This window comes from Petromyzon marinus, chromosome 12, assembly GCF_048934315.1.
Source record: "Petromyzon marinus isolate PM22_M1 ecotype Great Lakes invasive population chromosome 12, UKy_Petmar_22M1.pri1.0, whole genome shotgun sequence".
NCBI lineage: Eukaryota > Metazoa > Chordata > Hyperoartia > Petromyzontiformes > Petromyzontidae > Petromyzon > Petromyzon marinus.
In genome coordinates, this window is record NC_133678.1 from 4,520,917 (window position 1) to 4,548,265 (window position 27,349).

The following is a 27,349-nucleotide window of genomic DNA, read 5'->3' on the forward strand; positions in this document are numbered from 1 at the left end:
TACCGCTACTACACCCCAATCCTATAAATGGTTTATTTATAGATTAAGTCAATGGTTTGGCGCATACACAAAACTGCATCATCATAGCATGAATAATGAAGTCAGTTTGTTGGAGTACATCCGACACCTTGCTATTTCATGAGCATTTCTCCTTCATCAAGAAATGTAGACAGAATATTTATATCTGAATTGGTTAACATACTGTACCCAAGTAAAAATCACTTAATGATTCTACTAATGATTACTCATATCCACTTGCAGGGCAGCAGGAGGCCAGTACAGCGAAATGCATTGTTGTACTGGCACATCTATGATCCCCACCTTGATAAACCTGCACTGACCAGTGTGGTGAAGTATGGTAATATAATGCCTATGACCCACATGGCGTGGAGAGGCTCTAGTCTAACATTTTATCAACAAATGGCTGTACATGTACATATATACAGTGAGGGAAAAAAGTATTTGATCCCCTGCTGATTTTGTACGTTTGCCCACTGACAAAGAAATGATCAGTCTATAATTTTAATGGTAGGTTTATTTGAACAGTGAGAGACAGAATAACAACAAGAAAATCCAGAAAAACGCATGTCAAAAATGTTATAAATTGATTTGCATTTGAATGAGGGAAATAAGTATTTGACCCCTCTGCAAAACATGACTTAGTACTTGGTGGCAAAACCCTTGTTGGCAATCACAGAGGTCAGACGTTTCTTGTAGTTGGCCACCAGGTTTGCACACATCTCAGGAGGGATTTTGTCCCACTCCTCTTTGCAGATCTTCTCCAAGTCATTAAGGTTTCGAGGCTGACATTTGGCAACTCGAACCTTCAGCTCCCTCCACAGATTTTCTATGGGATAAAGGTCTGGAGACTGGCTAGGCCACTCCAGGACCTTAATGTGCTTCTTCTTGAGCCACTCCTTTGTTGCCTTGACCGTGTGTTTTTGGTCATTGTCATGCTGGAATACCCATCCGCGACCCATTTTCAATGCCCTGGCTGAGGGAAGGAGGTTCTTTCCCAACATTTGACGGTACATCGTCCCTATGATGCGGTGAAGTTGTCCTGTCCTCTTAGCAGAAAAACACCCCCCAAAGAATAATGTTTCCACCTCCATGTTTGACGGTGGGGATGGTGTTCTTGGGATCATAGGCATCATTCCTCCTCCTCCAAACACGGCGAGTTGAGTTGATGCCAAAGAGCTCCATTTTGGTCTCATCTGACCACAACACTTTCACCCAGTTGTCCTCTGAATCATTCAGATGTTCATTGGCAAACTTCAGACGGGCATGTATATGTGCTTTCTTAAAGTAGGGGGACCTTGCGGGTGCTACAGGATTTCAGTCCTTCACGGCGTAGTGTGTTACCAATTGTTTTCTTGGTGACTATGGTCCCAGCTGCCTTGAGATCATTGACAAGATCCTCCCGTGTAGTTCTGGGCTGATTCCTCACCGTTCTCATGATCATTGCAACTCCATGAGGTGAGACCTTGCATGGAGCCCCAGGCCGAGGGAGATTGACAGTTCGAGTGTTTCTTCCATTTGCGAATAATCGCACCAACTGTTGTCACCTTCCTACAAAGCTGCTTGGCAATGGTCTTGTAGCCCGTTCCAGCCTTGTGTAGGTCTACAATCTTGTCCCTGACATCCTTGGAGAGCTCTTTGGTCTTGGCCATGGTGGAGAGTTTGGAATCTGATTGATTGATTGCTTCTGTGGACAGGCATCTTTTATACAGGTAACAAGCTGAGATTAGGAGCACTCCCTTTAAGAGTGTGCTCCTAATCTCAGCTTGTTACCTGTATAAAAGACACCTGGGAGCCAGAAATCTCTCTGATTGAGAGGGGGTCAAATACTTATTTCCTTCATTAAAATGCAAATCAATTTATAACATTTTTGACATGCGTTTTTCTGGATTTTCTTGTTATTCTGTCTCTCACTGTTCAAATAAACCTACCATTAAAATTATAGACTGATCATTTCTTTGTCAGTGGGCAAACGTACAAAATCAGCAGGGGATCAAATACTTTTTTCCCTCACTGTATTGAAAGTGTCTGAAATGTATGTCTGGAATCTAGGAAATGCCTATCCCTATAGATAATTATATGTATGTTGAACTTCCTTCGCACCACACGTAGCTAATCGTGATAATATAATCGGAGGTGCAAAAGGACAAACTAAACACAAAAAGCAGTTCTAAAAAAATGAGTTTTCAATCTAGATTTAAAAGTGCATAGCTCCATTGGCTTCCTAATATCAGAATAGCATTCCAGACAAAATAATTACTGCCATGGAAATGACAGCAGCAAGCCGATGACATTGCTTATTTTAATACAAGACCCTGGGGATCTGATATATTTTAAATGTGATGATTTACATTTAAATTATGTGTAGTCCCTTGAACGAATCTTCAAGTGTAAACATTTAAATAATGTTAAAGGTTTTGGGTCACCTTTTTGGGGGTTTTTGTGAGACCGTCAACCCAAAATGTTCTCTCTCTACATCCAGTGCGGTTTCTTTGGAAGGCACCTACAAACAAAGTGAGCTTTACATGTCTCCATTAGCACAGCTCTTAATTAGAGAAATTAAAATAATCCAACATTTGAGCACATGATCAATCAGCTTAGTCCATTAAAAACGGACCCAAAGCAGCCAATGCTAAATATGCAGTATCATAATTAAAGTTTCCACAAATAACTGATTTTATTCACAGCATATTTAATATACCAGTGCCAGAATACAATGACACTGGAAAAACACCGTATCACTCTCACTTAGGAAAAACACATTAATTTCATTACATTATAAATCACAGGACATAACACAAAGGCACTCGGAGATGGCAACTTCGCTTCCAAGGTCTATACATTTCACATTTACATAGAGCACGGCTGTAGGAGGGAGATACAAGTGACCCTTGTCTTTATGGTTAATCTTCTTGTTTACATTTTTAAGTACAATAATAAAATGGGAGCCTACCTTATCACTCTGAAATTCGTATATTTTTTTTGTCGGCTTAAAGCTGTATCAGGATTGTGCAAACAAAACAGGCACAAGGTTATTAAATATCAAAGCTATTTGTTAGTTCACTTTTCCTTCTTAACACTCCCATTATCGATCACACATTATACCAATACAATGGCATAAATAATGTCTAGGCCCTTAATTCACGTAGCTCACAATTCAATGATCTGATACAATTCTGGATCACACTTAGATTCGAGATTGTACATTCAGCTGCAGTGCAGCGCCTCCAGTGGTCACATGAACACAAAAAAACGTACACTATATTAATTAAAAATAATTGTAATGTGCGTGTTTCGATCCATGTATTGCGAGCATAAAAATGTATTTCAATAAAATGTTGTTTTTATATTGCGCTGTTTATGCAAATTCATGAAGCAAGGCTGCATATTTTAAGACATTTTAAAACAATTATAGAGTGTTTATACACTGCAATTAATGAATGCATGCGTTTTTACCGCTCTACAATTCAGTTAAACAAATATGAGTTAATCATTATAAATGTTTATCACATCACTGCCATACATACGAATGAATGAGATAAATATGTGAATAGTTATCAACACAATCCTATATGAATGTAAATAAAATTGGTTTTACCTGATCCTTTTACCAAGGTCGTTGTACTTTCCAGCAATTGACATGATAACACTCTTCGTGTTAGGTGCTTTGATAGGTTCAAGACTTGCTGGTACTTTTTGAACCTAAAACAGAAAATCAGACAAATAAATGTATCAACACTGGGGAAGATTGTAAAACTTAACTATTTTATTTAACAGCTAAAGCCCACTGAAATAAATTTCGATTTAAAGCTTTCGTGACTGCAAGGATTCATCTTCTTTGGTTCTTTCGGTAAAGTCACGTAGAATGAGAATAAAATAATACATTGATAAAATAAAATAACACAATATTCTCACAATAATATTCTCACTGAGAATAATATTCTCACTGAGAATATTATTGTGTATATTTTATATATATTATTGTGTTATTTTATTTTATCAATTTATTATGTTATTCTCATTCTACGTGACTTTACCCACTGAAATATTTTAGCATTTTTGCAGAAGTGACCTGGCGACAAATGACAACTCAAGGAAGTGGCTTATGACGTGGAAATTTGTTGCAGCCAAATAATCTAAATGTGGGGACAAAAAACCAAAGGACCCAGAGAAAAATCCACGTGACCACGGGGAAAACATGCAAAAACCAAATATACAGGCGTCAGGGTCGGGATCGAACCCACGGCCTGCTGCATACCAGACGAGGGGAATTATCTACTCCTTTCATGAGAAATTGGAGTGAAATTTTACTTCTGGACAAAAACGTACCACTTTTACTGAACAAAATATGAACGTTGAAAGCGTGCAAAGAGGCATGGAGAGATGCATGCTCATTTTTACATGGAGAGACGAGCACATCAGAAAACAAATGATAATTAATCAGATACATTATATTAACTTAAGAAAGCAGGCTTGGCTAGAATACAAAATAAGGCATAATGGCTGCTGGGCAAAACTAGTCAAAATGAAAACACTATGCAACACAATTTTTGTTCCTGGGTATTTTTTAACTGCTTATGCCTAAAAAGTATAGAAAATGGCTATTGTTCCCCACAAACTTTGCTTGTGACCAGGACTTTACGTGAACGAAATACACAAACGCACACGTTTTCTCATTGAAAATAGGTAAATTTCTAAATATCACCTTCTGCGGTAGCAGTTACATCGGGGAAACGAAAAGACATGTATCGGACCGTATTCACAAACACAAGGTAGATTTGAAACACGGCAGAAGCAATACCTCTGCCGTGGCTGATCACTGTTTTAACGCGGTCGGTTCACACGATATTGTTTTTTTCAGAAACCAAGGTACTCTCCAAACCTTCGGGCTACCATCAAAGATTTGTTCATAAATTCTAGATTTAAAGCTTTCGTGACTGCAAGGATCTATACTACGTGACTTTACCGAATAGAACCAAAGAGTATTTGTTCATGAAGCCATCCAGATATATAAACACAAACACAATTTCAACCGAGAAGATTGGTACAAACGGAGCAATCATTGGCCCAGATAAGTCATAACTTGCTGTGATATTTCCATCCTTCCTGCCGTTGTTTAGCAGTTATTTCCGACTCTGAATTCTCACTGGCACGGCCGTTACGGTGGTTCTCTGACGTTGATACGCTGGCCCTCTCACTGTACAGCAGCCAACGCCGCAGCTTGTGTTGCCCACGAGGTGGCGCTATGCCCGGTCCTCGTGACACAGACATGCTATCTTCACGAACATAGCGACCGCTGCCCCCTTTTGCCCCGATGTAACGGTGGCTCTCGCTGTTCAAAAGGCTGTCTCCCATTAACGCAGCTGTTGTACGTGCGTGCGGCAACGGTGCTCGTGTGCGACGGGGCTCATTTCCCGTTTGCATTAACATGCCAATCCTCCTTTGGCACAGCTGTTGTGCGTGCGCACGGCGACAGGACTCCTTTCCATCTCTGATCCTGCTTACTTACCCTTGGGTGACACCCACCTCAGAACCTATATATAACCTCTTGCTGCAACAGCCCTTTCTTGTTCAGCAGTTCTACTGCTGTATCTTTCTACCTGATGACGATTGCTTGTGTTGTGATCGAAACGTTGTGATCTATTCTTTGTTTTTCTACCTACATGATTTCACTGAAAGAACCAAAGAGTATGGATTCCTGCTGTCACGAAAACTTCACATCAAGAACACATTCCTGCGGAGGGAGCTGGTAGGAACGTTGGGTTGCTCGGTCAATGGCCAGGGTCAACGGCGGCACATGGTGTATTTCGACTGAGGGCGGGAACAAGCCGGCGTGAGTAGGTTAAACGTTGAGTTTTATAAGGGCACCACGGGGTGACCAGCCCCTCCCCACCCAGCCCCACCACTCCCACCCAGCCCCACCCTCCCCACCCAGCCCCTCCCTCCCCACCCAGCCCCTCCCCACCCAGCCCCACCCCTCCCATTTTTGGATACACGACGGACGGACACAATAATCCCCTGTGGGCTGGTGGAACCAGGAGGTTCCTACCAGTATCATCACTGTCCTGGTCACAAAAGTAAAGTTTGAGGGAAATAAACAGCCATTTTCTGTACTTCTGAGGCATAAGCAATTAGGAAATAACACTTACTGCCCAGGAACAAAATGTTTTTGTTACAGTGAAATCAGATACAAGATCACACCCATGAAATATAGCTTTTTTTGTGCCGTTTAGGGGACATCCATTTAGTACGTACGCATGGAGGGGGGGGAAGCCTTGATAATAATTTGTCGACATTGGCCTTCAAATGAGTTATAGTCCGGTGGTGGACTGTTTGCTTAAACACGTTAATATTATTAATCCTTGATCGTTTCTGCGTGGATTAAATATCGGCGGTTCTATAGGATTCGGAGGGGGGGGGGGTGCATCAAGCGTACGTACGCAGGTGAGGGGGAGGTGTAAAAAGTACGCGTGCATACAGGGAGGGGTTAAGTTGAAAGATTTTTGCATACGTACTGAATGGATGGCCCCTTATGCAACTGCATTACACAACGCTGCAAATCCCACAAATAGAGAGGCGCACGTATAAATTGATAGGTTTCAGTCAATGATTGTTTATACACGTGGGAAGAAACCAAAAATTCCAAGACAACCAAATGAGTGCGAGGGGGGGACAACACTATCCCATAAAAGGTTGAATATACAGATCCGTCCACACTTTCTGTTCCACCGTTCTCCTGGCAAGCCAAGGTATGGCACCTCGACGCCCACGGAAAGGGAGTTTCAAAAGTGTGTCAGACCAACCCTCACCTCCCAGGCACACACCACCACTGCCCGACAAGAGGATAACTACCATGCAGATGAAACTATGACACCAGTTAATGATTATTCAGGTGCATCCCAGCAATTAATTTGCCCATACAACTGCCGACAGAAGCACCTCCACTGAAGAGGGCTCTAGAGATTATTATGGTTTAGATCGCGTGAATATTAATGTGGCGTTAAATCTGCCACCACCCGCCACAGCCAATTTGTAAAGGTTTGTCACTTTAAAAAAAAAGTGCCAATTCGTTACTAGTTCAGCACACCGGTATGTTGCAGAGTAAACCCGATCTAACCCAAAAAAAACCCTCTATTGTGAATATTGGTAGCGAAAAACCTGTGTTAATCTTACATGCTGACGAGACATCCTAAAAGAAGTGAGTAACCACACTTTACCCCACCACATGCAACCTGCCAATCGACTGTGGTGTACACTCATTTGTGCTGCTGGGTGTTTCAACTGCCGCATGGGAGAGATCGAACCAACAACATCAAGATTGCAAGTCTGGTATTCTCAGAATTACACTTATGCACCACCTCAAATTGAGCTTATGTGCACAAAGAGATGTTTTCTAAAGCTCACCATATATTTGTTGATAATTCTCTCATCTTCCACCTCTGAGGAAGTTGCGTTATCTGCAGTCGTTGGAAGCTTCTGCTTTTGTCGAGGCAGTGTTGCCACTGGATTCAATGCCTCCATACCTTTGGGCTCTATCATTTTGTCCGTGAAATTGGCATTCGTGGCCTTTTGTTTATGCTGACTGTGCAGAGAAGATGTATTTAGGCATGGATAAAACAAATATGCGTGTAACAAACACAATGGTACCGATAACAGAGGTAATCCCAAATAAATCACACTTACACATGCATTTGGGTTAAAAACAGCATTACATTATATCGATTTACAAAAATGAACTACAAACCGACTTACAAAGCAAAAAGTACCAGTAAAGTCTGCTATACAAGATAGTCTCTTAAATCCACCATGAATTGCCATGCTTTAAAGAGTGGACTATTTGATTGAGGGTAGATGGAGGTATACTGACATTGTCGGTGTAAGTTTATAAACACTAGATTTTTGCCCGTCCAAGGACGGGTGTATTTCAGCAAATCTGAAACTTGCAAGCGAAAAGCAAACCACGGCGTGATATTCATTGCATCAATTCGTGTGCAATTGTCTACGTCCCAACAATGTTAAGGAGATCGCGTGACGTGAAGGTTCTGCCTTTGTAGTGAGGGTTGTAGGTTGATGCTGAGGAGGGGGGGAAGAGGCGCCTCGCGCCCCGTGGAGGACGTCACCCATTCATGATTATTAATGAGGGGGGCTGGCCAACGTGGAGTGAAGTCACGCGCGTGACACACAGACATTCTTGGCTCATATTGCTATAATCACCCAGGAATGTCTGTCCTTCACGCTCGTGACGTCACTCCCCATCGACCAGCCCCCCTCATTAATATTCATGAGCAGGTGACGTCCTCCAAATGGACACCCCCCCACCCCTCATTAATAATCATAAGCGGGTGACATCACTCAATATGGCGTACTCCCCCCCTCACCAATAATCATGCGCAAGTGACGTCACTCCACGTCGACCAGCCCCCCTCATTAATAATCATGAACAGGTTACGTCCTCCACATGGAGCAACCTCCCTCCTCATTAATCATCATTAGCAGGTGATATAAGTCCACATCGAACAGCCCCCCTCATTAATAATCATTAACAGGTGACGTCCCCTGAATGGACCCCCCCCCCCCCCCCGCCATTCATAATAATTAGTGGCTGACGTCACTCCACATGGGGGTAGGGGGGGCACCTCCTCCCCCCTCCTCGGCATCTACTTACAACCCTCACTACAAAGGCAGAACCCTCACGTCACGCGATTTCCGTAACGCTATTGAGACAAAGTAAAAAGGACATCATGATGAACAAGGGATTATAGCCTTTAAATGAAATAAGTCTGTCACCGCGCCCTTACAAATTGCACACGAATGGATGCAATGAATAGATCACGTCGCAGACTGCTTTTTGCTTACAAATTTCAGATTTACTGCAAAACACCCGTCCTTAGACGGACAAAAGGCAAGTTATAAAGAATATGGCTCATTATAGTCGTAAATTAGATGTTAGGGTTTATTGGCGAAGTTTGGAAACTTCTCTCCCTGTCACGTGATCTGGCTGGGTGTAGCCCCTCTGCCTTTTTAGTATTGTTGCTGTTCACAGGTTGCCTGCATTCATTACAATATGGATACAGCGAATTAAACATACTATCAAACAACTGTAGATGGGATTTAAGACCTTTATAAACTTATACAGTGAATTTTGATACGATTGGATTGAATTTCGTGTAAGTTGTGGATATTTACTCATGTTAACACATCATAACTTACAATTTCCTGTGTAGGGTAGCCAGATTTCTGTGACTTTTAAATAAGGGAAGAACCTCTAGTCTTCCAAGGTAAGAAATTTTATTTTATGATCTTTGGGGTTTTTAATTTAAGTTATTAATTAAATGTTTAACACAAAAATATATAGCAATAATTAATAATCCAGTATTTGTTAGTTTGGCAGCTGGAAAAAAAAACAATTCAGCTAATTCAGTGTCAGGGGCCCTTGTTGTTAGTGTTTTGACAGTTTAGTGTAATAAAGTATAGGAATAAAAATGTTGTGGCTGTCTGTGCATTTAAAGTAATACAGTTGAGAAGAGTTATCATTGAGACATCCTTTGCCAGTAACAAGATATAGTAATAGGTTTTAACCCTTTTAGCTGGCACAAAAACTGACACCTTTATACAAGGGTTCATGTTTGCAATAACCACAACACAAGCAGTCAAAAATGCAAACAAAAAGAGACAACTCTGATAATGATATGCACTGTCCTTGAATTTGATTGGTCCACACCTGAGACAGCTTTTCTTAGAGCCTAGCCTCCATTGGTGTTGGACCAGATGATGCCAAAAGACGCCTTTCGATGATGCCAAAAGACGCCTTTTGGCGTCATCTGGTCCAACACTGCTGTCTCGGGTGTGGACCAATCAAATTCAAAGACAGTGCATATCATTATCAGAGTTGTCTCTTTTTGTTTGCATTTTTGGCTGCTTGTGTTGTGGTTATGCAAACATGATCCCTTGTATAAAGGTGTCAGTTTTTGTGCCAGCTAAAAGGGTAAAAACCTATTACTAATAGTTATCATTATTGTGATATTCTTGATATTGATTACATAGCTGTCAACCCATACGGTTTACCTGTATTCTTGTACAGGGAAATTGAGTTCAGGTCCGTACGGCGTACAGCTGTTGCAATACGGGCAAAAATAAAATTGGGTATTTTTTTTGTGGGCAAGGGTTGGCCAATAAGGTCTCAAATGGTCTTTAACGAGGTAGGCACTAATAAGAAGTTGACAGGTATGTGATTAACATGTTTTTGTGTAATGTTGCTGTTAAGAGAGGGAAGTCAGATTGCTGAGGTTTTAATCTGGGAAAACCTCTGATGTGTTGCAGAAAATAATCTTGAGTGCATTGTATGCTAGAGAGCACATAACCCCACAATGCATACATAACCATACATGCTCAAGTGGCTGCGTACATTATACATCACAAATTTGTCAAGAACTTTATCGAGTCTCTGCGAGACAGACATAAGGGACTGCGACCACACAACCAGACATTCAAAACCCTCTCAATACATTTCACGATTTTTTTAATACTATAAATTGTACCTCCACACACTCTTGGTCTCCATATGGGATTGGCCAGATGAAGTTCCTTTTTCTTCTGATAACGTGTCAGAACGATGCCCTTCCAAGTGACTGATACTTTTCTCCAATTGATATTGAACAAGCTTCTCAATGACGACAATGGAAGTCATGGAGGTACCTTCCTTTGGCCTCGCACCTGCATTAGACGAGCCCACAGTCGTTTCCTTAGCCTGATCTGACCGTGCATCTTCTTTGGTAAAGGTACCGTGGTGGTCCGGTGTTATAGAGCTTGTAGGTTTCATGGTATTATTTAGCATCACGCCATCAGCCTCTGGCAAGTCAACTATGGACAAAACAAAATTACGTAATAAATTCACTGCTAAGAATGTACTGAAAATAAAACAAAAACGTGTGACTGATGTTATACTTACTTGTAACGGAAGTCTTATTATAAGAAGCTTGATTGATGCTCTCTTCTATTACTGGACTCAGGGTGAGCCTGTTCACAAAACATGTTACGGCGTATTAAAAATATCCAGACTCGAATAAGTAAATGTGGCTTCGGTGACCAAGAAAAACAAATTTGAGTGGATCAGCAAAGATACACACAATATTTCTATTACACAAGGCTATAAACTAAATATATAGTTGTGATGTAGATTTTACATCAGGAAATGTATAATTAACCTGAGTGTAAAGAAAAGTTTAAAGGGTGCACCACTTCAAACAAAATTACAAACCATATTGATGTTCCCAATAGCTCAATCTGACATTTTCAATGGCTGCAAACCTGTTACCTAAATCGGTCATCATTGGTATTTAAAAAACACAAAACAGCAATCCTGTGAGATTTACTTTTGGTCTTCTCGAATTTTCACTGCTGGAAATTCAACAGGCTTGCATTTGTTCTTGGTAGCAGCACCTGAGAAAGTGGTTTCGGGGTGAGTACTGAAAGTCAATTTGCATGCTATTCTTTTCATATGACAAGCTTCTGTCACAAACGTTTTAATGTGCAACCGGTATGAATTATTAAAACATTACTAGACAAAACGTACCACATTCAGTCACGTTGGTTTTCTTTGTCTCTTCCACATTGTTTTTTGAAACATCCGTCTGAAAACAAATGTAACAATTTCATGAAGGAAACTTTAAAACATATCATAAACGGATCTATACACTTCAGAAATCATATTCTTGGTTCTTTCAGTAAAGTCACGTAGAAGAGAAACAATAAAATAATAAAAATATAAAACAACAAAATTCTCACGACGTTTCTACGTGACTTTACAAAAGAACCAAGAATATGAATCCCTGCAGTCAAGAAAGCTTTAAATCAAAACTTCAGAAATCGTTTCAAGTATGCAGTTATTAAGTATTAGAGAGATTAAAAGGGGAACACTTAGTTTAGAGAACATACACAAGTTAGAGACACCGTATTGACTTTTTTAAAAAGCAAGCAGACATAGGCAGGACACGTCGCTGGAAGAGATGAAGTGCTGTGGTAGAGAGTAATGATGCAACGGCAGCCAAAGGAGAGAAGACACTCAAGAGAACATCCACCGTGGAGGTAGCATGATTAAATCAGGTCGTGTGTGGATGCTCGACGGATCGTTGCATGCGAGACTGTTAATTGTTGGTGACGGCTTCATTCAGAAGTACAGATCATGATCGATGATTAAATATTAAAGCTTACTCTGAAATTTTGCCGTGTTTCATTGAGCATGTCACTTGCAGTCACATTACTTCCTTCAGGAGTTGTAATGTCCTTTACCCTGGTGGCATTGCAGTCTTGAGCAGCATCTTCAGCACCTGTGTCTAATGAGTTATAAATGGGGAGAATATTAATAGTTAGTCATTTAAACTCCTTTTATTTGTGTTTGGTAAAATATGATGGCTGCGAATGGATCATGACTTACATATTGGTGTGGCCTTCATACCAGCACTGCAATGAATGATATTCCTCATTGAAACTGAAGTTTTTTCTAAGATGGGAGTTTTTGTCTGTTAAAGAAAAAACATCAACAGAATCTGTTATAAAGGCACCTAACCAACATCTAAAATACCCTTTTCAAAAATGGTGACGTTATCTATCACAATGCATTTTAACACATTCTCAAAATTCGCCGGGCCAATCATCAGTGTCCAACATCACAATAAAACGTAAACATTTTGCACCCTCCCACTTAAATTCCGAGGATCTATTTTTTTAATATGTTAAAACATTAAAAATTCCTCAGTGTCCCAAGAATTCTACACAAATGTATATTGCATTAAATATAGTATCCATCTATGACTTATATAATGACAAGTACAATGGCTAAAAGATAGATTATTTTGCTACATGTGGAGTGTTTATGCCAATTATATAATTATGCCTCCGATCAAATCAGCTGCCAAGTGCTCAATCTCTCAGACCTGTGAAGCTCAACAGGATACACCACCACCATGTACGACAGACACTTATCTTCTCCCTGTGATCGTGTGGATGTTTCTCCAGGTCCTCCGGTTTTTTTCGCTCCACATTTATAAACATACATTTAGAGTATTTCATAATAGAGTATTTGTCTGCTATAAATTTCCACATAAGCCACTTTGTTGAGCTATCAGTTGTGGCAGGTCGCTTCTGTAAAAGAGTTATATATATTCTTGGTTCTTTCGGTAAAATCACGTAGAAGGGAAACAATACAATATTAAAAATATAAAGCAATAAAATTATCACGACGTTTCGACTGCAACACAAGCAATCGTCATCAGGTGTGAAAACCACAGCAAGAAAATTTTAAGTGGCGGTTTTTCTTTTTTTATTATTTTATTGTTTCCCTTCTACGTGACTTTACCGAAAGAACCAAGAATATGAATCCCTGCAGTCACGAAAGCTTTAAATCAAAGAGTTATATATCTCAGTGGGCCTTACCTATAAACTTCAGGGCTGAGTAGAGGACAGGACGGTGCCGCTAAATCCATTATTGTACAGTTCCTCTATGCTTCCACATCTTGGCTACCCGCTTTCACCAACACATCTTGCCCAGTGCGGTGCAGTATGGATAAATAATCCCCCTGATCCGCACTGCTTGGAGAAGCCGTTATCTAGCAGTGAACTGATAAATGCCTCTACATGTACATATACAATTTCACACAGCACTTACCAATTACCATTTTACTTATAATGATATTTGGAACATTTTGGTTTTTCTACATTGAGTTTTCCCTTTTGGGAAGGCTGCATTACCTACATCATTAGGATGAAAATATTTTTTTATTTTCCTTGGACATTCTTACCATGACCAGAGATGGAGTTGAATCAGACATCTTGACCTTGGTTTGTTTTTGTTTCATGGAATGAAGAGGCTGAACAAACATGAAAGACAGATTAAAATAAAAGTTTTACAAAATCTTGTGTAAAAATGTACATAAAAAAACACTACTGTAAATCACAAACTCACAATTTAAATTAGCTCGCTAAAATAACATACAAAACTAAATATTATAAAGAAATAAGTTAACGTACTGGCAAAGGAGGTCCCAATGATGTAGATGCTCACCCCGAGCCCTCATTACTCTGATAGTGCGTTGTCTTTGTGCTGTACGCCTTTTGGCGTCCTCTGGTCTAACACCGTTTTTAGACTAGGCTCAAAAGAAAGCTGTCTCTGGTGTGGACCAATCAGTTTCAAAGACAATTCATATATTATCAGAGTACTTTTTTGTTTGCATTCTGACCACAAGTATTGTGGTTAATCCGAACATGATTCCTTGTAAAAGGTTTCAGTATGGTGTTTTTAACATCTTAACACCTGTTTTGTTGCCAGAAAAAAGGGGAAAACCTATTCTGACTATATATTGATATATCTATTTCATACAGGGCTCATGCATATACAAGCAAGCGTTTGTTATGCGAGCATTATAATTACCGAGCGTTCTCCTTCACTGTGTCCCCGTTTTTCCATCCTGGCATGTTTTCTCGAACGCTTCTCAATCATCTCTGGCTCACTATGGCATCTTTTTGTTCTGTGTCGCGATGCCTTCTCTTGCATACGCGAGTTCAATGCCATTAGCTATTCAGACGTTACACATTGCACACATCCCAAAGATGGTGCCAAGTTACGACAAAATTGCAGTAATATGTGAAAAGACTCCTTTGACAAAATCGCCTGGAATGCTCCCCCCATCTCATCAGATCTGTGTTGAACTACTTTCACACGTACATGGGCAACCATGCTAATCGGAGATGCGATCTCAGAAGCTCACACAGGTTAAGCCTGGATAATGCTTGCATGGGCAACCCCCGGGCGCAGCAGGTTGCTTTCAGCTGTAAGGCAGCCGTGCGGTGTGCAGCAAAATCTACTGTGCTGCACATATATTCTCCCTGCCTTGACCAACTCACACTGACCCGCATGGGGCAGTTTGGTCAAATAATCCTTTTCACCCTCATGGTGTGGGGAGGCCTTCATCCAGCAGTAGACTGGCAAAGGCCTCAAAATGTATATGTGAAGAGATGCTCCTCCCTGTTTATTTGTCAACCACAATCACCCAAAATCTTATGGACAATCCTCCACGGCAGCGAAGAAAGAGTATTTATATAATTCTATTGGTTTGTGCCAAATAAGCCTAACAGTTTTAATTGAGTGCTCTTCACTGCAACATCTGCAATCCAGCATCATTTGTTTAACAGGCCACTGTTAAAGAGACTTAGAATGTCGTAACCAGTACCCAGGTTTCTTGCTTAAACAAATGCAGCTGAGAAACATTGGGTTCACAAGGCCCAGAGGTGGATGGACTGAAACGCTGCTGAGTGTAGTGGGGAGCAGAATCATTCATAACTCACATTGAGGTTTATGAGTGAATATGCCACTTTTTACAACTTGTATGTATTTGATATGTTAAAACAAGTAGGTTATTCAGGGGGAAAAAAATCCGGAAAATTGTTTCGAGTATTTTACATTTTTAAACACAACGTAAAGAAATATCTTCTTTGGTTCTTTCGATAAAGTCACGTAGAATGGTAATAAAATAATAAATTGATAAAATAAAATAACACAATAATATTCTCACGACGTTTCGGCCACAACACAAGCGGCCTTCATCAGGTGAAGGGGGGCGAGACTGTCTGGTAGGACAGCGCTGGAGTGAAAGAGCCACGTTCAGATACGGCCTTTAAGCTGTGTGAGAGGAACAAAGCGCCTTGACAAAGGAATTAGCATATAATTTAGCATTGAAATGGCTGAATGATTGGCTTGTGACTGGTCACAGAAATAGCTATGTTAAAAGTTAAAGCATACACACCCGCAGAGGCACCCATTGTTAAAGGGATTAGCATATAATTTAGCATTGAAATAGCTAAGTTAAGGCATACACATCTTGACAATGGAATTAGCATAGCATTTAGCATTGAGAAAGCTGAGTGATTAGCTTGTACCTGCTGCAGAAATAGAGCTTGTACCTGCTGCAGAAATAGCTACGTTAAAGTCAGAGCATACACATTCACCGAGGCCCTTAGTACAAATCAAACAGGAGAATTTAGCATTGAAATAACTAGGCGAATCCAGCATTGAAACAACTGAGTGATTAGCTAGTGACTGGTCACAGAAATGACTACACATCTGAGCTATTCACAGTACTATATAGTGAACCAATAAAAACTAAAATATAAATTACCTTCATGTTATCAATAAACTCTATATTCTCCAATCAGCTAAGCTACCAACAATAAGTCGTTATATATCACAATGCTACATGGCGAAAACATGGGTGGATTCTTACCCTCAAATTTTTGCACCACGGATAGCTACGGGCCCAGTTCAGACGGACGAGTTCGTCCATGGTCGGAACAGAGGAGGGGGAGAGAGACAGCTGCGAGGCCCTAGTATGCTCCATATTGTAAAGCTATACCATTAACCGTGGTGTGAGAGGTATTAAGAGGCAATGCTGGCGAAAGAGCTGCAGTCTGAAGGTCATCGTAAAATACAATTAATTAAGAACAGAAATGATTTAAAACATCTTTCCAGTGGTTACTAAGCCTGAACCCATCTTCTCGGTTGAAATTGTCTCTGTGCTTGTATATGTGAATGGCCTCATGAACGAATCTCTCATGGTAGCCGGTTGGTTTGCAAAGAACCTCCGTCTTCGAGAAGTCAATGTCATGTGAGCCCACTGAATTATAACAGTGATCTGCCACGGCAGAGGAGTTCGTCCTACCATGTTTCAAGTCTGCTTTGTGTTCGCGGATGCGGTCCGAGATATGTCTTTTGGTTTCTCCAATGTAGCTACTACCACAGAGGCACTTTAGTTTGTAAACGCCCGGGTACTGTATGTCTGGAACAGCATCTTTTACAGATGGAACTAAGGGGTCACTAAAAAGATCTCCAAAATCCTGAACAAACACAAGATCCAGGTCCGATTCAACACAGTACATAAAATCCGTGATTTAGTTCCATCTGGGTGTGTATGCTTTAACTTTTAACATAGCTATTTCTGTGACCAGTCACAAGCCAATCATTCAGCCATTTCAATGCTAAATTATATGCTAATTCCTTTGTCAAGGCGCTTTGTTCCTCTCACACAGCTTAAAGGCCGTATCTGAACGTGGCTCTTTCACTCCAGCACTGTCCTACCAGACAGTCTCGCCCCCCTTCACCTGATGAAGGCCGCTTGTGTTGTGGCCGAAACGTCGTGAGAATATTATTGTGTTATTTTATTTTATCAATTTATTATTTTATTACCATTCTACGTGACTTTACCGAAAGAACCAAAGAAGGTGAATCATTGCAGTCACGAAAGCTTTAAATCGTAAAGAAATATCATGCTCAGTCACTTTCTCTTAACGCTTACTGGTGCAACAATTTCGGGATATTTTTCCCCCATACATCTAACAAAGATATATAACATGGGAACACATAGGCACGTGATTACAATTGATCATCAATAACATTCATCCCAAAAAATGGCCTATAAACATACCATGAAATGAATTGTTATATAAAATACACTCAGTATGAATTTCAGATTTTGGGTTAAGGACAATATTGAATCCGTTTTAGCATTTGAGATAATTTACATTCAATAATAACTTACATAATAATGTAACACAATCCACGCAACACCACTATGTGGGAAGATTCACAGAAGTGACCGAACAAAGTGACGTAATTTTCTGTGGAGTCACACTTTTGGATCATCAAAAACAAACTAAATTTTGAATCATCCATATATGTAAGCCTGATTTTTACATTTTCAGATTTCATAAGAAAATCATGAACAGATCCCCACTATATACTTTACTTTAATGATGATATACAGTACCAATGGAAAATAATGTTCCTAAAACATAGCATATAAGGAATAACCTCCAAAAACATTATTTTAAAAACGTCAGGAAACATTGTCCGGAAACTTTAATCATGATCAATGACTCTCACTCAGACAGAGCCTCTCCTGATTGGCTAAAGACTCGACATGCATTTCTTCTTGTATTCTGGGCTTAAGAAACATTTCTAATAAAATACACGATCGGATGTTGTAGGGCAGCAAAAATGAGTTAGGCCAAGCTATAGAAAGTGGTCAACCAAAAGTTGTGTGCGTCGTTACTCACCTTCAGCTTTGCCTTCCCAAAGACATTTCCAAGGGCGGTTAAAATATCAAACGATTTGTCAAAGTGAATGGTAACTCTATTTCCATTCTTTTTTGCTGAGCTCACTGGACTTAGCATTGTAATCATGACCACTTGCATCTTACTCCTTACTGCCAAAAGTAAAAGACACATAAACCAATGTACTATGTTATACATCTTATTGCAGAATATTGTAACTGCATAACACCACAAGTTCATAGCAAGACATATAATTGTTAGGTGCATTGAAGTAAAACAACTATCACCCACCTTCTACGCTGTATTCAACTATTATATTTTCTGGTAAGCTGATCGTCTCCCAAAGATCTTCCTAAATGTATTAGAAAAAGAGATTTACTTTTAACTAAAAAGGTATGCAATTTTAACGTGCAACTAAGCAAGCCATAACACATACATGTTATATCAAATTGAAATTGAAAAAACCTGAATAACTCACGTGACTTTCCTCATCCTCATCAGCAATAAAGAAAGAAATGCGATGGCTGACATTGTTAAAATCAATCCAGAAGTGTTCCAATTTATCATCGCGTGGCATTTTCAGCTGTTAATTTTAAAAAAGATTCAATTACAAGTTTGAATTGTATGCCGTACTAGTAAGGACAGGGTTCCAAATAAGAAATGTGAGCATCTTTGTGAAGTTAAGAAGCACCTACCTCATAGTCTTCTAAGTAAACTGCAATGCATGGGAAGGTAATCACACTGTCGGACAAACAAACGAAGACAAATTATATAATTTAGCCACGTAATAAAGCTACTTATATTCTTAGCTCTTTCGGTAAAGTCACGAAAGCTTTAAATTAAAATTTAAAGCTACTTATATTATAGATTTTTTTTAGCAAATACTGCAAAACATTTAGCTAAATATTTAAATAACATATGTAATTAAATAATCAATAACTGCACATATTTATGAACAGTTATAATGCAAAAAACACACTTTCCATATAATTACCTTCTTTTTTCTCCAAGGATCCCATTGACAGTGTTAAGGAACTTTCTACAATCCTGCAAAATAAAAAAGTCACAACTAATAGTAACGCTCTGTAATTTAAGAATCGATTTAAAAAAATGTAACCCTTGTTGTGACTCAATTTCCCAAATGGAGTTGTATGTTTGTGCATATTTCCTTTCTTGATATTGGCTTGGTTGTTTCTTACGTCACATGTTTACATTCATCTTCTTGGTTCTTTCGGTAAAGTCACGTAGAAGGGAAATAATAAACATAAAACAATAAAATAGCAAGACATATAATTGTTAGGTGCATTGTTTTAGTTTTATTATTTCCCTTCTACGTGACTTTACCGAAAGAACCAAAAAGATAAATCCCTGCAGTCACGAAAGCTTTAAATGGAAATTTATGTTTACATTCATTTAATCAACTCAAATTGGATAATGACGCTATCAAAAGCTATAAAAGCCAGTGCAATATTTTTGGTAAACAGTATAGTTATAATATCATATCCTTTGTATTAACAAACTCAATGAATAATATATACAATGGGAGTAATGTATGGCTACATTTATTATGACAAAACTTTACATTTCCACAACCTGGACGTGTTTTCAAACTCAAGAAATGTGTCATTAATACCGTCTCAAAGTCAGAGTCCTTGATGGCTTTGAAGGCGGTGACAATGAACTCCATGGCAAACCACTGCTTCGACAGCTCAAGTCGCACTTTCTCCTTGGTGAGGCGACATAGGGCCTCCGTGAGCCCCAACTGCAGTTCGTAATCTGAAATGCGCACACACGGAAACGCACAGCGTAGGTCACATATGGGAAAAGCTATATTTTTAATCTCCCGCATAGCCTTAAGAGACTGTTGTGGCAAGTGCTGTTAGCGAGCACCTATGAAGGCCGCCACGGTATACAAGGGAGTGGGTGGCCAGCACCACGCCCGGCCGCCTTTGTCTCCCTAGTGGCAATGTTTACACACCGCACCAGGTACTCATTTGAGGCCGAATCGACCTAGGGGAGGCCCAGGACCCGTTCAGATAATCGTCACTAGTGTTGAACATGAGCGGGAATCGAACTCAGGTCGCCACGTTCATAGCGCAGCGTGCAAACCACAACACTACGCTCCCCATGGACTTCAATGCACACACACTGAATGATCATAACGATTGTGGATTATAACGCATAACGTTCCTCAAATTGTGTAGGCCACTGTGCATCATTACAATTCTTAAAATAATAAAATTGAAACATATACGAGTTGAAAGACAAATGTTTCATTTTGTCACTAGTTTTCAGTTTTTCCTGAAAATGTCAGCAACATCGTTTTAATCTTTTACGTGTTTTTGTGGAAGTTCTGTATTGCACTGATGCATTTTTGGGTTGAATGGAGCACTCCCTCAACGATGCAGTCACTGGCTGCTGCTGCTTAAAGCCAGGCAATGTTATTTATTAGCTTCGTCACTTAGGCATACACGCTCATTACTTCTTAAAGCTCCCAGCATAAGGATCGATACGTCGGTCATTATGCCGAATAACACGTGGTGAAACGGGTTTAAGTGCAGAGAAAGTTGAAAATCCCTTACCACCAGCATAAGGAAGGTGTCTTCCCCATACTTTCCTGAAAAAATGGTTTCATTTAAAAATGTGTAGAAATCATCCACTTCCTTTTATATTATATTATACTACACCGTACCAAACATGTCAAAACAAATTTAATTAAAGTGTTGAGAAAGCATCATTTTATATGACCTCAAAATTCAAGAGATGAGGAACTTACATTAGTTGTTTTGTTTCCTCAGCATTACTAAGCTGCTTCTTCACTAACTGATTTGCAGGGTTTAGTAACATGTTGATCTTGTTAATGGCCTGAAAAAAATCAAAAGTTATCATTTAAAATCTGCCATTACATGGTCATTTGCAACATGCACATTAAAATATACATAAATTCAAAGCCAATATAGCAGTAAGAGCGAACAATATACAAGCCATTTTAATTCACTGCTGGATAAAGGCCTCCCCAAACTGTGTCAGTCGTGAGAGTTGTTTGATCACAGTTCACCAAGTTGGTCAGCCACGGCCAGAATCAAACTTACAGTGAGAGAAAAAAGTATTTGATCCCCTGCTGATTTTGTACGTTTGCCCACTGACATAGAAATGATCAGTTTATAATTTTAATGGTAGGTTTATTTGAACAGTGACAGACAGAATAACAACAAAACAATCCAGAAAAACGCATGTCAAAAATGTTATAAATTGATTTGCATATTAATGAGAGAAATAAGTATTTGACCCCCTCTCAATCAGAAAGATTTCTGGCTCCCAGGTGTCTTTTATACAGGTAACGAGCTGAAATTAGGAGCACACTCAAGGGAGTGCTCCTAATCTCAGTTTGTTACTTGTATAAAAGACACCTGTCCAGAAGCAATCAATCAATCAGATTCCAAACTCTCCACCATGGCCAAGACCAAAGAGCTCTCCAAGGATGTCAGGGACAAGATTGTAGACCTACACAAGGCTGAAATGGGCTACAAGACCATTGCCAAGCAGCTTGGTGAGAAGGTGACAGCAGTTGGTGCGATTATTCGCAAATGGAAGAAACATAAAAGAACTGTCAATCTCCCTCGGCCTGGGGCTCCATGCAAGATCTCACCTCGTGAAGTTGCAATGATCATGAGAACGGTGAGGAATCAGCCCAGATCTACACTGGAGGATCTTGTCAATGATCTCAAGGCAACTGGGACCACAGTCACCAAGAAAACAATTGGTAACACACTATGACGTAAAGGACTGAAATCCTGCAGCGCCCGCAAGGTCCCCCTGCTCAAGAAAGCACATATACATGCCCGTCTGAAGTTTGCCAATGAACATCTCAAAGATTCAGAGGACAACTGGGTGAAAGTGTTGTGGTCAGATGAGACCAAAATGGAGCTCTTTGGCATCAACTCAACTCGCCGTGTTTGAAGGAGGAGGAATGTTGCCTATGACCCCAAGAACACCATCCCCACCGTCAAACATGGAGGTGGAAACATTATGCTTTGGGGGTGTTTTTCTGCTAAGGGGACAGGACAACTTCACCGCATCAAAGGGACGATGGACGGGGCCATGTACCGTCAAATCTTGGGTGAGAACCTCCTTCCCTCAGCCAGGGCATAGAAAATGGGTCGTGGATGGGTATTCCAGCATGACAATGACCCAAAACACCACGGCCAAGGCAACAAAGAAGTGGCTAAAGAAGACGAACATTAAGGTCCTGGAGTGGCCTAGCCAGTCGCCAGACCTTAATCCTATAGAAAATCTGTGGAGGGAGCTGAAGGTTCGAGTTGCCAAAAGTCATCCTTGAAACCTTAATGACTTGGAGAAGATCTGCAAAGAGGAGTGGGACAATATCCCTCCTGAGATGTGTGCAAACCTGGTGGCCAACTACAAGAAACGTCTGACCTCTGTGATTGCCAACAAGGGTTTTGCCACCAAGTACTAAGTCATGTTTTGCAGAGGGGTCAAATACTTATTTCCCTCCTTAAAATGGAAATCAATTTATAACATTTTTGACATAAGTTTTTCTGGATTTTTTTGTTGTTATTCTGTCTCTCACTGTTCAAATAAACCAACCATTAAAATTATAGACTGATCATTTATTTGTCAGTGGGCAAACGTACAAAATCAGCAGGGGATAAAATACTTTTTTCCCTCACTGTAGGTCGGCGGATGCATAGCATTGTTGCCGATCACTGTTCCACATACGCTTTTTTTTAAATTGTACAGTGGTCCATTTATAGGTAACTTACTAAAATAATAGGGGGAATTTACAGATGCAACATATTTTAATTGAAAGCCTCTACAACATGTCCCCCATTGATCTCGATACGCAAAAATATTTTTGACATCATCCGAATACACTTTGTCGAACGTAGCTAATCCTCATATGCTTATGAGGAAGAGAAGTTAGGTCATTACAAAGAAATGGGTTTTCTATAAATTATTCATTGTATACTATGCCCCAAAACAAACTTAAGCCACCAACAATATCAAGTCGTATTGATGCTAATGCGACTGTGGCCATGCAACCCAAACTGTGGACCATATAGTAAACCATTGTGGTCTGCGTTCCTTCAGCGGGGGGAGAATAATACTACACAAACGCTCGACTGAAACCCTCGCATGGCTAGCAGGCCTCGAGATTGGCATTTAACTCTGAACATATGCATGAATACAACACAATAGAAATGTTACTTTTAATGACATTGCTTACATCCAATTGTACAAAAAAGTCCACCATTGGATGAACCACCAAGTCACATAAGATGTAGAATAATGAGCCGATAACCAGTGTATTCCCTGTTAAAAAAGAAAACTGATCATTGGCGTCACAATGCAGCAAAACAAAGCAAATACACCACAGTTAAAGTATTACAAATATAAATGTTCAGCATAACTTTAAAAAGGTGTCACTTACCTTCCTTGTTAAAACCAGCAAACATCTGTAAAACATAAAGTTAAATTCAATTGTGTGACGGTATGATATAGCATTCTCTACGCCAAAGCATTTAGTTTTTGACTTGGCATAAACAAAACTTGACATTTTATTCACAGCATTACTTCAATAAGCTGTGCAATATCGATGTCAACATGAAATAAGAATTAAGGCATGCAAAAAAACCTTAACGTACCGAAATGGCTTCAAAGAAGTACCCAAACACCACAATCACTGCAGACTGGGATGACTTGTCTTTAGTATGTAGCTCAATTACCTGCTTGAACCATTTTGCCATGTACACGAATAAAAAAAATTCACGATATGACATGTTCATTATACCACATTTCACAATGAGGTTAATACTAAACAGGTATGATAGCAATGACTTTGCATAGCTCTCAAATGTTTGAATAAGAAAAACTGTTCAGTAATCAGCACAATTAAGATAAGGCAAAAATATAACACTATTAACCATTAATTATTAGAAAAACACAACCTTAACAAAAATATATGGACTACATCCTATTTATAAAATATACTTGTAAATATAAATATGCATTCGTATATAAAAAGTATGCTACATTTTTCATCAGTTTTAAAAATCTAATATTTTTTTGTACAGTTAGCCAGGATCTATATCAGGAAGCACTCATTACTTATCTTAGAAAGAACTCCATCGCGCATTAGACGTAAAACAGAGTTTCTGTCCAACTTATTATAAAGCAAAAGACACCTCAGCAACAGTGCAACATTGGTGAAATTCTTTTGGTCGAGCTCCTGTAAAAACAATAAGGCAGGTTAACAGGTCTGAGAGTTTGGAGTATGTATATTTCTCCCAATTTAAAACTTTAGTGAGTGACAATATATGGTGGCATGTGGGCTGCCTATACCAAGGCTGTCTTTATAGCAAAGTCTTCACATAATGGTTAAACAGGTAAAAGGAAATGTTCAACATGGGATTTTTGTTCGGTGTTCCAACATACCTTCTGAATAAGTGTGTCCAGATTAATCAGCACGTGCTTGTCATATCTTGAGACAACATGCACAGAGTCATCTTCTGCGAGGCACCTCTCCAAATCGTCGAAGCCATTGCCTTTTAATGCTTCTGATATTCGGTATTCAAGCTGCAAAATAAGCACGGGGGAGACTTGTAAACTGAAATTCCATCAAAACATTTCAGTTGAAAATTATGAAACGAGATAATGATTTAATTGTGCCCCATGTTTATCCCAGAAGTGTCTGTCCCAAAATGGCATCACAATTCAATTTATTGGTGTTGCCACGCCAGTGCGTGTAGAGCCTCTAGTGGCAGTAGAGTTTTACTTGAACTAATCACATGCGAAAACATATCATACATTCACCAAAAACTGCACAAAACATATTTGTACATCGCTTCAGGAATAATATATTCATTTAAAATGCCAAATTCGGTTCTCGTATCATGACCAAAAGAATACTTTTACATTGATGATTTGACACATCGCTGCATGACGAGTAAAGTGGCTCAGTTGTAAAGAAGTTCAACAAACCGATTGCGAGAAATGCGATCGCTTTCCGGCGGTTTCCATCGCCACAACCCTGGTGGTCCTGTAAAACCACGCAAAACAAATGTGTCAATTCCATACCAATATGCATGTACCATAAACAACAACACAGTAACACGAGCAATTGCTGCTCAATTACCAAATACGTATATATAGCAGTGGTATTACATTTCATTCTGCCAATTTTTTTGCCTCAGAGCATATTTATCGGTTCCAGTTCCTCCCATGCTGTCTGAGCTTTCATTTTCCTCTTCATTTAGTCCACGACTAAACTTTTTAAAATGTATTTGAGCAGTGCTTTCCTCTTTCTTTTGCCATTTCCCAAACATTCTATCCTACAAAAACTGCCTTGAAAATTCTTCCATCTCGCAATCCGAGTTGTCTTAACTTTTAATGGGTCGCCAGGAAGGTAATCGTTTTCGGGGGGATCCCTACTTTTTCAATCCCTTTAATGTTTTATAAAGTGCCCACGCCTGATGACAAACGCTTCATTATTATTAACCATGGTTATGTATGTTGTAGCGTGATGTCATATGCAAATTGTAAAACTAACTCAACATTAAAATGAACTAAACTATTTGAAATTCTTTCGGGTCCAAATTTCCGAGCTTCGGCCCCTAAAAGTCAGTGTTTATCCATTCCTACGATAAATATGGCCCGTACAGCTCTTCTGCCCCAATTAAGACATCCCACCCCTGATGAACTTGCCCATATAACACTTCATCGCGATTTCTGTACAAACGATCTCCTCAATTCGATGCCACATCAACACAACTCCAAAGATTCCGTGTATTGTCTACGCATCTGCCGGATATAACGCCATAATCCACGAGTGTCTTCCAATTGCCCTGCTCATTTGCCTCACCATCAGCCTCACCATCAGCAACATACACCAGAGTTTAAAATTGAGGTACTCTACTGCTAATTTGCCTCACCATCAGCAACATACACCAGAGTTTAACATTGAGGTACTCTACTGCTCATTTGCCTCACCATCAGCAACATACACCAGTTTAAAATTGAGGTACAATTTAAGGCAAAATTGAACATTTTGGTTTCTGGCACCGAGGGTGAGCGTGGATAGTCCTCTCCGTACCAGGGCTAATGACAATTCCACATTCATACGGCAGAGATAAGTTTTATCATTTGGGAACACTTAAAGCAATGTTTTATAGATTAAAGTGGTACAATTATTTTTGAACGCCACCATCTTGGGCGTTCACCTCCGACCCACCCACCAAACACAATTACCATAAACAAACCACAACTACTTATCGTAAGCAACGACAATAAAGGCGTCGATCAAAGTGTACGCCGGATTTGTTTTACTTTCGTTACTTTTAAAACTTCACGCAACACTTGGCGATTAACTCACAGCAGCAATATTACCGACGGCGAAAACAGGCGCGCACCGTTAACAAGGCAAAACAAAAAAACTCCACAAGATACAAAAATAAAATACAAGGCAAAAAAGCATCGTTGTCAAGTAACAAGGAGTAAAATACGCGAAGACACCTGCAATCGAGAGTTAATGTTGTATTTTGTTCGATTTGCGAGATTTAAAATCGGGCATCACCTCCAACACCGCACCTCAATTCTCAACCGCAACTAGAACTAGACTCCTCTAATCGACGCGAGCCAAATCGATTAATCGATTCCACGTGCAACTTTATTTCAAAATAAAAATGCTAATAATTTTACGTTTAAGGATTTAATTATGCATGTGTGTGCGTGTGTGTTTTTATTGTAAAATGCTTTATTGAAATGTTTTGTACCGTTTTTACGATATTTTACGTCATAAATGCGTTATCCTGAGGGAATCGGATGTGTGGTTATTGAATCGATTATAATCACCTGGAGTCAATTACGTATACTGTATATATACAGTACTGCATTTAAAGTACATTTTATTTGTACATGACGGTAATTTAATCACTTACACCGTCGTAGTTTCATTAATGGGTTCGTAATTCCTGGGGAATTACCCTATTAATCCTAATAGTATTTTACGGATACTAATTGAGGCGCCACAGTGTCTAGGAGATGTTGACTACCTCGCCAGGTATACAGGAGGTCGTGGGTTAGATCCCGACCATGACGAAGCCTGCTGCTGCTGTGTATTTCAAAGTTTGCGTGTCTTTCTCTGCGGATCCTCAGGTTTTCCCCTCCACATTTCAGAATCAACAACATCACCGCGTTCAGAGTATTTGGCTTA

The 27,349-nt window shown here is 39.7% G+C and overlaps 1 protein-coding gene across 6 annotated transcripts in view; it reads right to left on the reverse strand.

Annotated features, from left to right (window-relative positions):
* The window catches only part of LOC116941658 (uncharacterized), a 41,138-nt gene extending 14,352 nt beyond the window's left edge, over positions 1 to 26,786 (reverse strand). Inside the window, exons 1-27 of one of the 6 annotated variants that reach the window (XM_076066524.1) lie at positions 26,711 to 26,786; positions 25,120 to 25,177; positions 24,574 to 24,714; positions 24,249 to 24,367; positions 23,784 to 23,883; positions 23,570 to 23,594; positions 23,366 to 23,451; positions 20,894 to 20,982; positions 20,700 to 20,734; positions 19,751 to 19,893; positions 19,112 to 19,164; positions 18,813 to 18,858; positions 18,596 to 18,700; positions 18,409 to 18,469; positions 18,121 to 18,269; positions 14,444 to 14,587; positions 13,815 to 13,883; positions 12,452 to 12,536; positions 12,229 to 12,350; positions 11,591 to 11,648; positions 11,391 to 11,457; positions 10,967 to 11,034; positions 10,557 to 10,878; positions 7,423 to 7,600; positions 3,617 to 3,720; positions 2,972 to 3,014; positions 2,445 to 2,521 (exon numbers count right to left, since the gene is read on the reverse strand). In XM_076066524.1, coding sequence (XP_075922639.1) covers positions 2,445 to 2,521; positions 2,972 to 3,014; positions 3,617 to 3,720; positions 7,423 to 7,600; positions 10,557 to 10,878; positions 10,967 to 11,034; positions 11,391 to 11,457; positions 11,591 to 11,648; positions 12,229 to 12,350; positions 12,452 to 12,536; positions 13,815 to 13,883; positions 14,444 to 14,587; positions 18,121 to 18,269; positions 18,409 to 18,469; positions 18,596 to 18,700; positions 18,813 to 18,858; positions 19,112 to 19,164; positions 19,751 to 19,893; positions 20,700 to 20,734; positions 20,894 to 20,982; positions 23,366 to 23,451; positions 23,570 to 23,594; positions 23,784 to 23,883; positions 24,249 to 24,367; positions 24,574 to 24,714; positions 25,120 to 25,158 — 2,528 coding nt within the window. In that variant the 5' untranslated portion in view covers positions 25,159 to 25,177; positions 26,711 to 26,786. Of the gene's footprint in view, positions 1 to 2,444; positions 2,522 to 2,971; positions 3,015 to 3,616; positions 3,721 to 7,422; positions 7,601 to 10,556; positions 10,879 to 10,966; positions 11,035 to 11,390; positions 11,458 to 11,590; positions 11,649 to 12,228; positions 12,351 to 12,451; positions 12,537 to 13,814; positions 13,884 to 14,443; positions 14,588 to 18,120; positions 18,270 to 18,408; positions 18,470 to 18,595; positions 18,701 to 18,812; positions 18,859 to 19,111; positions 19,165 to 19,750; positions 19,894 to 20,699; positions 20,735 to 20,893; positions 20,983 to 23,365; positions 23,452 to 23,569; positions 23,595 to 23,783; positions 23,884 to 24,248; positions 24,368 to 24,573; positions 24,715 to 25,119; positions 25,178 to 26,649 lie in introns of all 6 variants that reach the window. The other 5 variants (XM_076066519.1, XM_076066521.1, XM_076066520.1 and 2 more) reach the window with 5 other exon arrangements.
* Between the last annotated feature and the right edge of the window lie 563 nt (positions 26,787 to 27,349).